The sequence below is a fragment of the Tympanuchus pallidicinctus genome, unplaced genomic scaffold (assembly GCF_026119805.1).
Source record: "Tympanuchus pallidicinctus isolate F22 unplaced genomic scaffold, pur_lepc_1.0 scaffold6, whole genome shotgun sequence".
Lineage (NCBI taxonomy): Eukaryota > Metazoa > Chordata > Aves > Galliformes > Phasianidae > Tympanuchus > Tympanuchus pallidicinctus.
This window is the reverse complement of record NW_026294780.1, coordinates 29,939,609-29,951,784: the sequence shown is the minus strand read 5'-3', so window position 1 is coordinate 29,951,784 and position 12,176 is coordinate 29,939,609. Positions and strand designations below refer to the sequence as shown.

Genomic DNA, 12,176 nt, shown 5'->3' with positions numbered 1-12,176 from the left:
CTAGAGATAGAACTAAAGCGAGTGGCCTCAAGTTGCACCAGGGTAGATTCACACTGGATGTTAGGAGAAACATCCTCTCCAGAAAAGTAGTCAGGCACTGGAATGGGCTGCCCAGGGAAGTGGTTGAGTCACCATCCCTGGAAGTGTTCATGAAATGTTTAGATGTAGTGGACAGAAGGACATGGTTTAGTGGGGAATACTGGTGATAGGGGATGCTTGGACTGGATGATCTTGGGTGATCGTTTCCAAACTTGGTGATTTTATGATTCCATGAATTAGCATATACCTTATGGATTTCTGGAAGAATGAGGGTAATTAAATCAGTTCAGAAACGTTCAAAACATATATGACAAGATGGCTTGTTCAGCTGTCATATAGTTGCTCATCCTTTTCATGCCAAACAAAACTGACAAGTAAAAGTAACCAGGAAAAAAAAAGGAAAAATTAACTGCTCTGGCAGCTAAATTCAGTTATCGCAAGGAATGCAAATTACACATGAAACAACCTGTATTACAAAGACCCTCAGTCTACTTCTAGGGACATACTGTAATTTTGTTCAGCTATTTGACAGTTGGACAGAGGACTAGTAAAAGAAGACAAAAATTGCAAAAACGCAGCATGTCACCATTTCATAGTAAGTATAATATAGGCTGAGATATGAGCACAGGCAAAACCATTGTTGTAGTGTAGATTTCACTGAGTAGCCTTGTGGAATGTTTCATTTTGAAATACTAAAGAATCATACAGCATGTAAACACAGTGTAGGGATACTTTATGTCCAAGTTACACTTTCTTGTTTAATATATATTTCTTGATGAAAGCAAAAAAAGAACTCATAACTAAATAGGATTTTTTTTTTTACAACAGTGTTACATTTGTTTAATTTCCATATGATCCGTGTAGTGAAGCCTTTTATAATAAAAAGTAGCTTTTCATAATTTTTATGTATTTACTGCCTTGCAGAAATTCATCACGTCATGCCTATGATGAAAATATAACTGGAAATACTATCAAAACTGTTTACTCTACTTCTGATCAGTAAGTACACATTAATAATGTTATGCAGTATCAAAGGGCACAGATGTTTTACATTAGCTTTTCAGGTGTTCGAACAAAAGAGAGCAGTGGAAGTCATCATTAGGCTAGTCAGACAGCTTTTCATACAGCACTCCCTTTCAGTGGGATCTTGTCTTCAAATCATTACTACAGTTTGGCAGCCTAATATTATGTGGGCTTGTTGGAGCTGACATATAAAACATCTAGAAACAATAGCCAGGGCCTTAAGGGGTAGAGTTGGATTTGTAATTCTGTAGGTTTCTAACTCTGCTGGCTACTTTCTCTGCAAAATTTCATTCCTTTTTGAAAATAGTGTTTATGTGACCAAGTTTAAGTCCGGATGTGGGAGAATAGGTCCACATGATAATGCTGATTAAAAATTTCATGTTTTCACACCAGTAAATATTTTCCCACGCATAGAAGAATATTTGTTCAAATCAGTAATATGTCTTGAGAAGAAAAAAAAAATTAAATGTGCACACTGCTTTCAGTTCAGATAATTTGGATATTTCCATTACTTGGAAATGCATAGAATCATAAAAACTTGTATCCTTTTCAATGTAAGTATAAGAAACTCTGGGGATGATTAAGAAATACAATGAATACATTGTTTTATCATTGACTGGAAAGGAGCAGGACCAGTTAATTTTATAATACAAAAGCAGCACTGACAGTTGCACCTAGCTAATACATACACTGATGGCTTACAAGGATGCAAAAAAAAAAAAAAGAGAAAATATTTAAAAACATTGATGTTGTTATAAATACTAGGTGAGCTGTTTTATACACATGTCCTATATAGCTGCCTTGAAAATACACACAGTGCACTAAGATTATCAGGTTTCTCCTTGAGATTGCTCTTTTTCTGACAGCTGATGTTATATTATATACACAGGAGTATAATTGGAAAAGATATATGTACATACTGCAGGAAGCCCTTGGGCATAGATGCCAAAATGATCTTAGATGCCTTGCAAATTTGCTGTCATTCAACTTGCTTCAAGGTAAGAAAATTTCACTTACTATTACGAAATAAAATGTAAATATAATACTTACGTTATATTACACATCTAATAAGTGAATAGTTAGGCCTTAGGCGTGGGAGATGAGGAAGGCTTGCATACTAAAGGAGAAGAGTAATCTAGGAAGTACTTGTCTCCAGTCTTTCCTCCCCAGTCCTTTCCCTCTCCCTCTCCTTCCCTCTCCTTCCATTCTCTTGCAAAAACCAGAAGGATAAAGGATACAGCAGGACATATCCTGAATGTCATTCATATTTATAAGCCTTCAGTTATACATACTTCCCGACTGATACAGTGAATTATATCCTATTTATAGTTTAATCATACTGTAAAATTTTATTCTACTTCTTTTCTATGAAGTTTTGTGAATTTTCTCGGTTAAAGCCACACTCAAAGGCACTAGTAAGAAGAATTTACATAAATAATAGGGTTGAAATCACTTTCCCATTGGGATCAAAATATCAGTTAAGATTTTGTTGCTATGGAGAGTTTCTGCTGTATAATACAATAATTTTAATTCTGCTTGCATCTTCAAGCATGATTTGTTGTTGTAACAATAATTACTTGTGCAAAACCCCCTCATTAGCATAGATCACTTTCTGCCCAGTCTACCATAGTTTCTGTTTCTCAGACCTACTCTTTTACCCAGCTGTTGCATGAAAAGTCACCCAAACCTGAATAGTGAGCACTAGAAATGCAATTTCATCTCTGACAATCACTGTGTAATACTTTCTCAAAATTGTTATTACAAATACAAACTCTGGTTTGCTTCCATTCTTTTTAGATGGATGAACCCACATAAAGAGGAATTATTTTTGAATGCAGTTAGGACTGATAATTTCTTCTGTTGTTATCAGCTGAATTATTTTTTAAATATTTAAGCTTTCTGATTAGATTATATCCTTTTTGATACATATTCCCAATTGGCAATGTGTTTTCCCAGCAAAAGTCAGCTTAAGTTTTCTGTAACTACACATTTATGAAAGTACTGGCAGAAAATTAAGCAAGTAAGTATTATCTGATGTTCAAAATTCTGTTCTGTAAATAGAATGAGAGTGTTTCTTGATACACTCAGTGTATGCTCTCCTTGTGACTTTGGGAAGTCAGTCTTTGTGTTTATCTGTGCAGTTCAAGACATGAAACAAGGGAAATTTAGCTCAGAATTTAGCTTTTTCTTACATTTGTTGAAGAAATCTCTGGATTCTCCAGTAATGGGAAATATATATAATGGTTGAGGTAAAGTATTATAAAAAGTTTGAAATAAGAAAGTTCAGATTCCTTGAGTTCTACTCTGAGTTGGATGTTTAATTATGCTTCCTTTACTCAGTGAAAACAGAAGGGGATCTTGAAATGGTGAATCATCTTGTTTTAGAATCAAATTCTAAGTGAAGATAGAAATTACCCTCTGGAAATGTCTGGGGGAGAGAGAGAGGTTAGTGATGATAAATAGAACCTAGACAACCAGCCGAGATTCAGATATCTGACTTCTAGAGGTCTGAAAATTTTATTTTTACATTTATAGTTTATTTCATGTAAATACTTTTTTTCTTTTTTTCTTTTTTTCTTTTTTTTTTTAAATTCAGAATTCATGATACTACAGTACTCACAAATGCTGTTCTGATCTGGATATGTTTGCTTTATGAATGCGTATGCTGGAAATGAATAGTAGTGAGGGGCTTTATTTTATTTTTTGTTTTTACTTTTACTTGCACTTTGAAGTGTGAAGTATGCAAAAGACCACTGGAAGATCTGAAAGCAGGAGACAGTGTTTGGATTTACAGACAAACTGTACATTGTGAGCCTTGCTACTCCAAAATTAAGGGTAAGATGCAAGATTTATTATATCGAACAGAGGAAAAAAACGTAAGGAACATTCAGAAAACTTCAGTGTATTACAACAAGTCTGTTGCTTTTGCTTATATCAGTGTATGCTAACCTTTTCAAAGTCTGCCCCATAAAAAGGGAAATTAAAAACATCTATTAAATTATAATGAAAATATTATACTGACTGACATTCTTTACTTTGTGAGGAGGATAGTGAGTAAACAAATATGCAAGGTGGCAAAGAATGAAGCTTTTATTTCATTAACTTCTCTAGAAGTTGTTAGACTTTAAATCTTCTTTGTTCATGGCAATTATTAATTCATAATACTATAAAACAGTACTTCTATACCAAATAAAGACAAACTTAAACCTAGATGAAAAGTTATAATAAGCTAGTGTTGCCTTATGGGCTTTTTTGAGATATGATCATGTAAACTGAAATTAATCAATTTGTGTTGTTAAAGAACAGTGTTGTTAAGCCATTGCAAAATTTGATGGGAAGAGTGAATTTTACAATTAATCATATTTAAAAAATAAGACATTGTAACTGTTATAAAACTGTAGAAAGAAATACCAAAAGTATGCATATTGTTTTATAAATGTATATACCATCTTTCAGCAAGTGACAAGAAGTGATAATCAGACTCCGATTGATTTTCTAAGAAAAAAAGAAGACCTAAAGTTTTACTTGTATGACATTTAGAGACTGCTTCTGTGTTTGGCATCTCTAATCATTTTTTTTTCTCTTGCAGAAAAATGGATCTACTAATTTTGACATACAGAAAGTAAGACAAAGAAGTCCCACTAGTGTTTACTTAAGTGTATTGGCCTGTTACTTCAAACTGTTGAGGAACACAATCAGTTTTTATTTCTAGAATGCCCTACTGCATGGTTCTCAAAGGAATGAATTCCATGAGAATTGAGATGCCTTTTCATACACAGATTCCAGAAAGCAAAACAAGATATCTATTGTTCAGTATATTCATCACTGCTAAACTGTATGTAAAACTAATGATAATTTATTGAAATGCTCTGAATAGGACATACTTCTGAGTAGGACATAAACTTACACATCAGTTCTGAAGGCTGTTTATTCTTTTTATTGCAACCATATCTCCTTATAAATAAGAAACTGTTATCTTTGTGAAGCATGAAAGGTTTTAATCTCATCTATGATTAGCCATCTAGAAGTCAGTTATTCACTTAAAACTACTGGTTTCATATAGAGTGAGGTGGGTTCTTCTTCATGCTTTGAAGATAGACGTGAATCTCCAGAGGAAGATTCTTCCCAAATAACTTAAATGATAATTTTAAGATAGAACAAGTATATTTGGAGAATACATCTCCCTTTATTAACGGCAGAGGCATTATAAACAAAAAAATTGTTAGTTGATTTATCACAGTAGTATCCCACTCCATGTCTTAAATCCTGGTAACCATTGTATTAGCAGTTGAATTTTTTTTAAGAAGTGCACACTTCATAGTTGCCATGAAGTCACAGAATACGTGCTTTGCCTGACATTATGTTGTACTTGTGTTTCTTACTCTATCAAGCTGCCTGTCTAAATATCTGGGATGGATTAATCTCTTCTAAATGTAAACATCTTCGGTGAGGAAGTATATAATTTTAGGAACTGGTTGGTCAGATTGAAAGTATCTATTTTATGATGAGGTTAGCCATGTTATGAACAGATATTTTACTTTCCACTGCTTACAAAGGAACCTGGGGTAAATAGTTCTGATCTCTAGACACTGACATCGAGACAGATGACCTCCTTCTCTTGAGCCTACATTGAAAGCTTTTTATTTTTGGACAGTGTATGTCTGTTGAAGCACAGAAACTGAAATGACTTCATTCTCTGTTATGTTTCTGCGACACTTAATTGTTATTTGCCTTAATTGCCTAAAATAATTATTTCAGTGGTTTACTGGAAAAACAAAGATATCGACTGCTATTCTATGCTTTGAGGTGTTTTAGATCATAATATTCAGAACTGATTTTCCTCCCTTACCTCTCTGCTGAAAAGGACTTCTTAGTTATGACTGTGACAGAGTTGAGTGCTTGGAATCTGCTGGACCTGACCAGAGCTTACAAAACTGAAAAGTGCCAAATCCATAGATTAATATTAGATTGTTGAATGTCTGTCACTGCCAGATTTCCTCTCCTTGTTTGCACTTGCTCTAATAGAGACAGGAGGTAAGAATTTCTGTATGATTTAAACCTTTGGGCCCTCAACTGAATATGATGCAGTCTTTTTAGCCTAGCGTAAAGAGTGTACATACTGTTGTATGAAAAAGAGTCATGTAACAGTACATAATTTGTTTAATTATTTTTATGAAAAATGATTATGAATTAATGGTAGTAGCTTTAGAAAATCTGTTATTATCTGTTTTCTATTATTTCTTTTTCTATTGTGTGCCCATTGCTGATGACATGCTTTAGTTAAATTATTATCAATATTACCGTGTGCATTACTGGTGTAATGAGACTTGCAAAACTGGTGGAGAAAATCCGTAGAGGAGTTTTAATATGGGTGACAAATTTGGTCCTGTTCAGAGACCAACAGTTATTCCTAAGGCTGAATTACAATGGAAGTTGCTGGATATTTACCTGAGACAGCACATTAGAATCTAGTGCATTCCAGTGTTTGAGAAACCAGGAGAAAACTATGGATCCAAATATCTGGTACTTAAATAATCACTGACAGAGAAGTAACAATACAGAAGCAATAAACAATAATTCTGTGCTCATCAATTCATCCTTGCTGAACAGCACTGGCTATTTTGCAATGTGGATTGATTTTATTTTTTTTTTAATTATCATATGTTGTAATTTTCCTGAAAAGAAACACTGGTTTTGTGATGTGTGATATTTACCATATAAAAGCACAGATAGCAGTAGTCATTAAAAAAATCAAATTAACATCTCAATAGCGATGTATCAAAACGGAATTGTTTTTTGTCCTTTTTGCATATCATTAGCATGTGGTGTTTTATTTCTCTTTGACTGGTACTTCCATGAGCTATTGAAATGAGCAGTTTGCTGACAGCTGTTTTAATGAATGTGTTATCTTCAATAATGCTTTAAATTAGACTGAAAAGCTGCACTGAGAGGTGATGTACTAAATTATGTGGGATTTTGTGATTCATCAGGCCCATTTTCTCAGTGTGTAATGGATAGTTTCTTTTGCAAATCTTGGGCATAGCTCTACAGGGGAAAAAAATCATTCATGCATATACATATGTAGATGGCATCAAAACTACTTCATTACATATTTACATATTTACAAGTAGGAGGAGCGTCACAAGAACTGTTTCACTGTTGTACTGTATTCCGCTGTATCCTATATAGGTTCTTACAGAATACTCAGTCTTTGCTTGAAGCAAAGTGACAAGCATGTTAATATTGTCTTCTAGTCTTTTTCCTCTTGCAATAAATGCCTCCATGAGTTTGACAAGACAGTCTCTCTTCTTTGTAGAGCCTCATTAGCTTATGAAAATGTGGTCAACTGCAAACGGTCCTTGCTTTTATTCAGTAGGACAGCTCTCTGTATTTCTCCTTGATATGGAGATGCATGTCATGTTGGAAGTTGTACATGTTCAGTGTGTATCTCCTTAAACACGTATGAGTCACTTACACACTTTCTTCTCTTGATATTTTAAAAATCCTATTATTTAGGATAAAATATACCGGTTTTCCTCATTGTTTTTGCTTTAGGATCCTAAGGTTGCTTGTTGTTCACAGTAACTACTGATACCCGAGGAGACAGTTCTAGCTTCCAGTCAAATAAGTATCAGACTGCAAGAGAGAATTGTAGCCTTCTTTTTTCCTTTCCACTGCACCAGATCATCTCATTTTTCTTCACCCCAGCTTAACAGCAGAGACACACTCCATTCCGTAACGACAGTGGATAAAGACACCTAGATAGGTTTGATATGCCAAAATCTGAAATTGTTAACTAAAAAATGTTTTGTTTAACCACGTAAGTGATGAATAGTCCTAGAGATCTTAAGGCTATTTTATATTTACTTCTTTGACTTTGAAATCTTCAAAGTGTCATGCGCTTTGCCTGGCCTGGCCAACTCAGTTCTTATCTCCCGCATCAGTAAAATGAAGATCTAAGAAACACTCCATGCATTTTAGGGATAAGAATCTGCAGATATTCTCAAAGCACATTTGCTAGTATCGGACACCCTCAAAACTCTCATCTTTTAAAATCGTGGAGATGGTAGTGTTCTCTTTCAAAAGAGCACTGCCCATAAAGTAGGAGGGACATGATTAATTTATCCCCCAGCACTACCTATGTTTTAACCAGATGGTTTAATACTCTGGTGTGTGAAATAAAGTATGTTCCCATTCATGTTTTTGCCATGTTCCATGACTTGTGCAGGGTGAATTCTTATAGCCTGTAGACCACAGGTTATCTGCACAGTTTTGCACACTCGATATCTGTATGCCTATTGAACCCTCAGGAACTACTATTGAGTAGAAAATATAGAAAAAATCCCAGAAGCAAAGAGAACATCCTGGAATTTCTTTGAGTCATCAAAGTGGTCTAATTCATAATTAAAAGCAGTCTTTATGATTCTCTGTTTATCCCTGTTAACATCATGCTCCCTTCTAGCACCATTAGAGGAGCTGGGTGCACTCAGCTTTGGCTTGAGCAGGATAGTGAGGGAGTGTGAGGTGGTGAGTTTCATTTGAGTGTACTAGAAAAGACTTCAGAGGATGATCTCTTTTAAGCTTTGGTATATTCTTTGCCTTTTTTTGCCTCTGAACTCTGCTGGATGGGAACTAATTCCCTCTTTCTGTGCAGTACTCAGCATAGCGGCCTCTGGGTGGTACTTCTGCACCTGTGGACATGGCTCAAGGAAAACAGGTTTCACCTCCCTTTCCAAGAAAGCTACCTATAATTTACTGCTTTTCAGGAGGTTTTATACCTGTGTGAGTTATAAATTGTCGGCTACAGCCTCTTCTTACCCGTGCCAAGACTTAAAACTTCCCGATTTTGGCCCATTAGAATCAATGTCTGAGTCTTGGCATTGCTGCATAGTCTTCAGACATCTGTTTAGCACTCTCAGACAGCTGTTACAGTCAAAGCAATGGCAGCCAATATTTTAAAACTACATACTCTGAAAAGAAAAAAAAAAGAAGAAAAGAATAGTCATTTCTGAAAAGAAAATTCAGTATTTTCCTAGCTTTCATGGTATTTTTCCTAATGGAGGAATAAATACTAGTGTTCACATGTCAAAATACACAAAACTAGCAGAAAAGGGGAAAACGACTAAGAAAAAAACGAAAGTATTGTGCAAAGAAGCCAATTAAGGGCAAGCAGAGTTAGTGCTTTTGAAACTGGGGATAGGAATTTAAAAGTAATAGTGTTGTCATAAATAATGGTGTCATTGAAATCAATAATAAAACTTGACTGCAAGATGAATACTCTATAAAATATTTATCTTCACATCTTCTGGTTCCTCTAGGGAGTATCCAGCTATGGAATCTGGAATTATGTCATCTCTGTCTCTAGCTCAGATGTTATAATTAAGAATTGGATACCAGCTTCTTGAACATGTAGCACTGTAATCCCAGACATTCAAATATTTTGAGTACTAATATTTGGTAAATCTACCAAAAAAAGAACAACAACAACAAAAAACAAACAAACAAAAAAACCCATACAACTGAGAATGTATTTATCCTTTTAACAAAGTAACAGTATAACTTTCTGAAGTAAAATACCAGTTTTCTGCAGACGAAAATTCTCTGTGGGAGTAGGCATGCTAGTTTTGACATGAGTGACATCTGTGGAAAGCTTGAGGAAGAAAACAGAAATACTAATTCTTCTGCCTCTTCCACTGCAGTGTGAGACATCCCAGACACTCAGAGGAAAGCACGTGCTCTGGGAACTCCACTTTCTGTTTGTTTCCTAATTGAGCTTTCTAACACAGAATCAGATCTTCTCAATAGGAACATAAAGGAAACAGTGAAGTGGGGGTAGGAGGGACTTTGCTTCTCCTGAAGAAATCTGAACAAATACACGGAAAAGACATAGCTGAAAAGAAACCATAATTCAAAAGTCCTTCATCAGTCCAGTGAGCGCACTTGCAAAATGCCTTTGCCACAGCAACATTTATTTTGTATACAGATTGTTTCAGGGCTGCTTACTGTGCAGCTCCTGTCCAGCCTCAGAGGTTTGGCTGGCAGAGACTGCATAATGGAACAAATTAAGTGTTCCAGAATGTACTGGGCGTATGTACTGAGATTTTGGTAATGTTGCCCACAAGGGTAGTCTCTGTGAGCAGAGCCCAGCAGCTGCTCCATATCAGAAGAGAGTCAGCTCCAGCTGCTCCAAAAGGAAGCTGCAGCCTATGGAGAGATCCTATAGCAGCAGTCCCAAGCCAGAGCTGCAGCTTGAGGAGAGGAGCCTTGTGGAGCTGCAGCCTATGGGAAACTCACACAAGGTCAGTTCAGAAATGACAGCATCCCTTGAGAGGGACCCATGTGGAGTGGGAGACTGTGACAGTGAAGCAGTAGTAGAGACAAAGTGTTATGGACTGACTACAGCTCCCATTCTCCATGTCCTATGACACCTGTGGGGAGGAGGTGTGGGGAAGCTGTTTCTAATCTGCTTTTGTTTTTTCACTGCCCTACTTTGATTATTAGTGGGCAATAAGCTATATTAATTTCCCTCACACCAATTCTGTTTTGCCCATTATGGTAAGTGGTGAGTGATCACCCAGTTCTTATCTGGGTCCATGAGATTTTTTTCATCCTATTTTCTCCACCTATCTATTTGAGGAGGAGTGAGAGAGCACTGTGATGGTGCTGGTGAAAAATCACCACAGTCAGAAAGACTGACACATCACTACCCTGTCCTACGAGGAATGGTAAATATTTTAATGCTTATCTCATGATTTATTGCAGGAAAGCTATCGAGTATTTTAAAAGTGGTATAGCATATGGAAGAGAGGCTCTGGAAAAACAGTGGTTTGATTTAGGTTTTGTAACTATGCTGAAGTTCTACTTTAGGCATCTTTGCTATTGTATGGTAACTGTTCAGTCACAGCCTGAACCACTGATTGATCACCTGAGGCAAGGACTGAGTCAGCGGTGGGTGCACAGGTGAAGGTGATTCAGCTGTCTGACCAGAAGAGGTGGAGCCTGGCTGTACTAGACCCCATTTAAGAGCTGACTGCCATACTTTCTGGAGATCCCTCTTCTGTGGAGTCTTTCCTCATAATATAGATCTTTGGATATAGGTGAGCATTCTTTCCCTGTTAGTTTCTTTTCCCATTTTCACGGTAATCTTTCCAGCTGTAACACCATATTTATGTGATATGGACTCTTTCGTGCATGAATAAGTTATAGATAATGCAAGAATGGGCTTTGAGTGTGAGGTGGTTTTTTTTTCTGATCACATCTGATAGGATATAAAGAAATCACAAAGGTGATATGGTTGTGGTCAGCTACTCTGTCCAAGTGGAGGCCAATGATGAGTGGTGTCCCCTAGGGGTCCTTTTTGGACCAGTACTCTTTAATGTCTTTCTCAATGACCTGGACGTTGGAATTGAATACACCCTCAGCAAGTACACAGATAACACTAAGCTGAGTGGTGCAGTTGTGTTGTGGCTTTGTTATTAATTTTTTGTTGTTAGTATTCCCCATCAGAACATCATGTGGACCAATGAGAGTTAACGAGTTAATGTTCTGGTTCTATTTACTGCCTTTTATGGGTAGTTTGAGTATCCTGATGGGAGGGGAGGGGGCGGCATCCTTGGAGGACCTGGCAGGAAGAGGAATGGGGTGGAGCTCTGGACAGGGTCCGAGCATCTGCCTCTCTCCTTCTGGCTCCAGCTCAGCCATCTCAGCTCACTGTGGAGAAAAGCACGTGCTTTCCCTTGCATAGTCGTGGTTTGACTCGCATTTTGGATACTCTTGTCTCTCTTGTTTTATTTGACTTAGTTAAATTCAGGAAATTACCATTCCTCCTCAGGTCGTTGCCATTGTGTTTTCGTTAAAACTATTGGCTAGCTCTCTGCCCTTCCCCATCTCCCGGAGTGCATGCTGCCCAGGGCTGGCTGGGTCATGGCAAACTGTTAGTACCTCTTCTTTCCTCTCCCCCACCCCCCAAGGCCTGTGCCCCCTGTCACGGACTTACATCTAAGGATAACCCCATGACAACTATTGGTGGAGTATGGGGGCAACTATGGGTTTTACTTCATCTTAAGAGTGTTATATAGAGGATGAAGGACCCTTGTGTTCTTGAGAACATCTTG

General features: G+C 36.8%; 1 protein-coding gene across 2 annotated transcripts in view; it reads left to right on the top strand.

Annotated features, from left to right (window-relative positions):
* Window positions 1–7,357, top strand: part of SCEL (sciellin) — a 47,807-nt gene extending 40,450 nt beyond the window's left edge. For both annotated transcript variants that reach the window (XM_052664419.1, XM_052664418.1), the window contains exons 15-18: window positions 964–1,038; window positions 1,952–2,060; window positions 3,795–3,897; window positions 4,652–7,357. In XM_052664419.1, coding sequence (XP_052520379.1) covers window positions 964–1,038; window positions 1,952–2,060; window positions 3,795–3,897; window positions 4,652–4,668 — 304 coding nt within the window. In that variant the 3' untranslated portion in view covers window positions 4,669–7,357. The remainder of the gene's footprint in view (window positions 1–963; window positions 1,039–1,951; window positions 2,061–3,794; window positions 3,898–4,651) is intronic.
* Window positions 7,358–12,176: the final 4,819 nt, after the last annotated feature.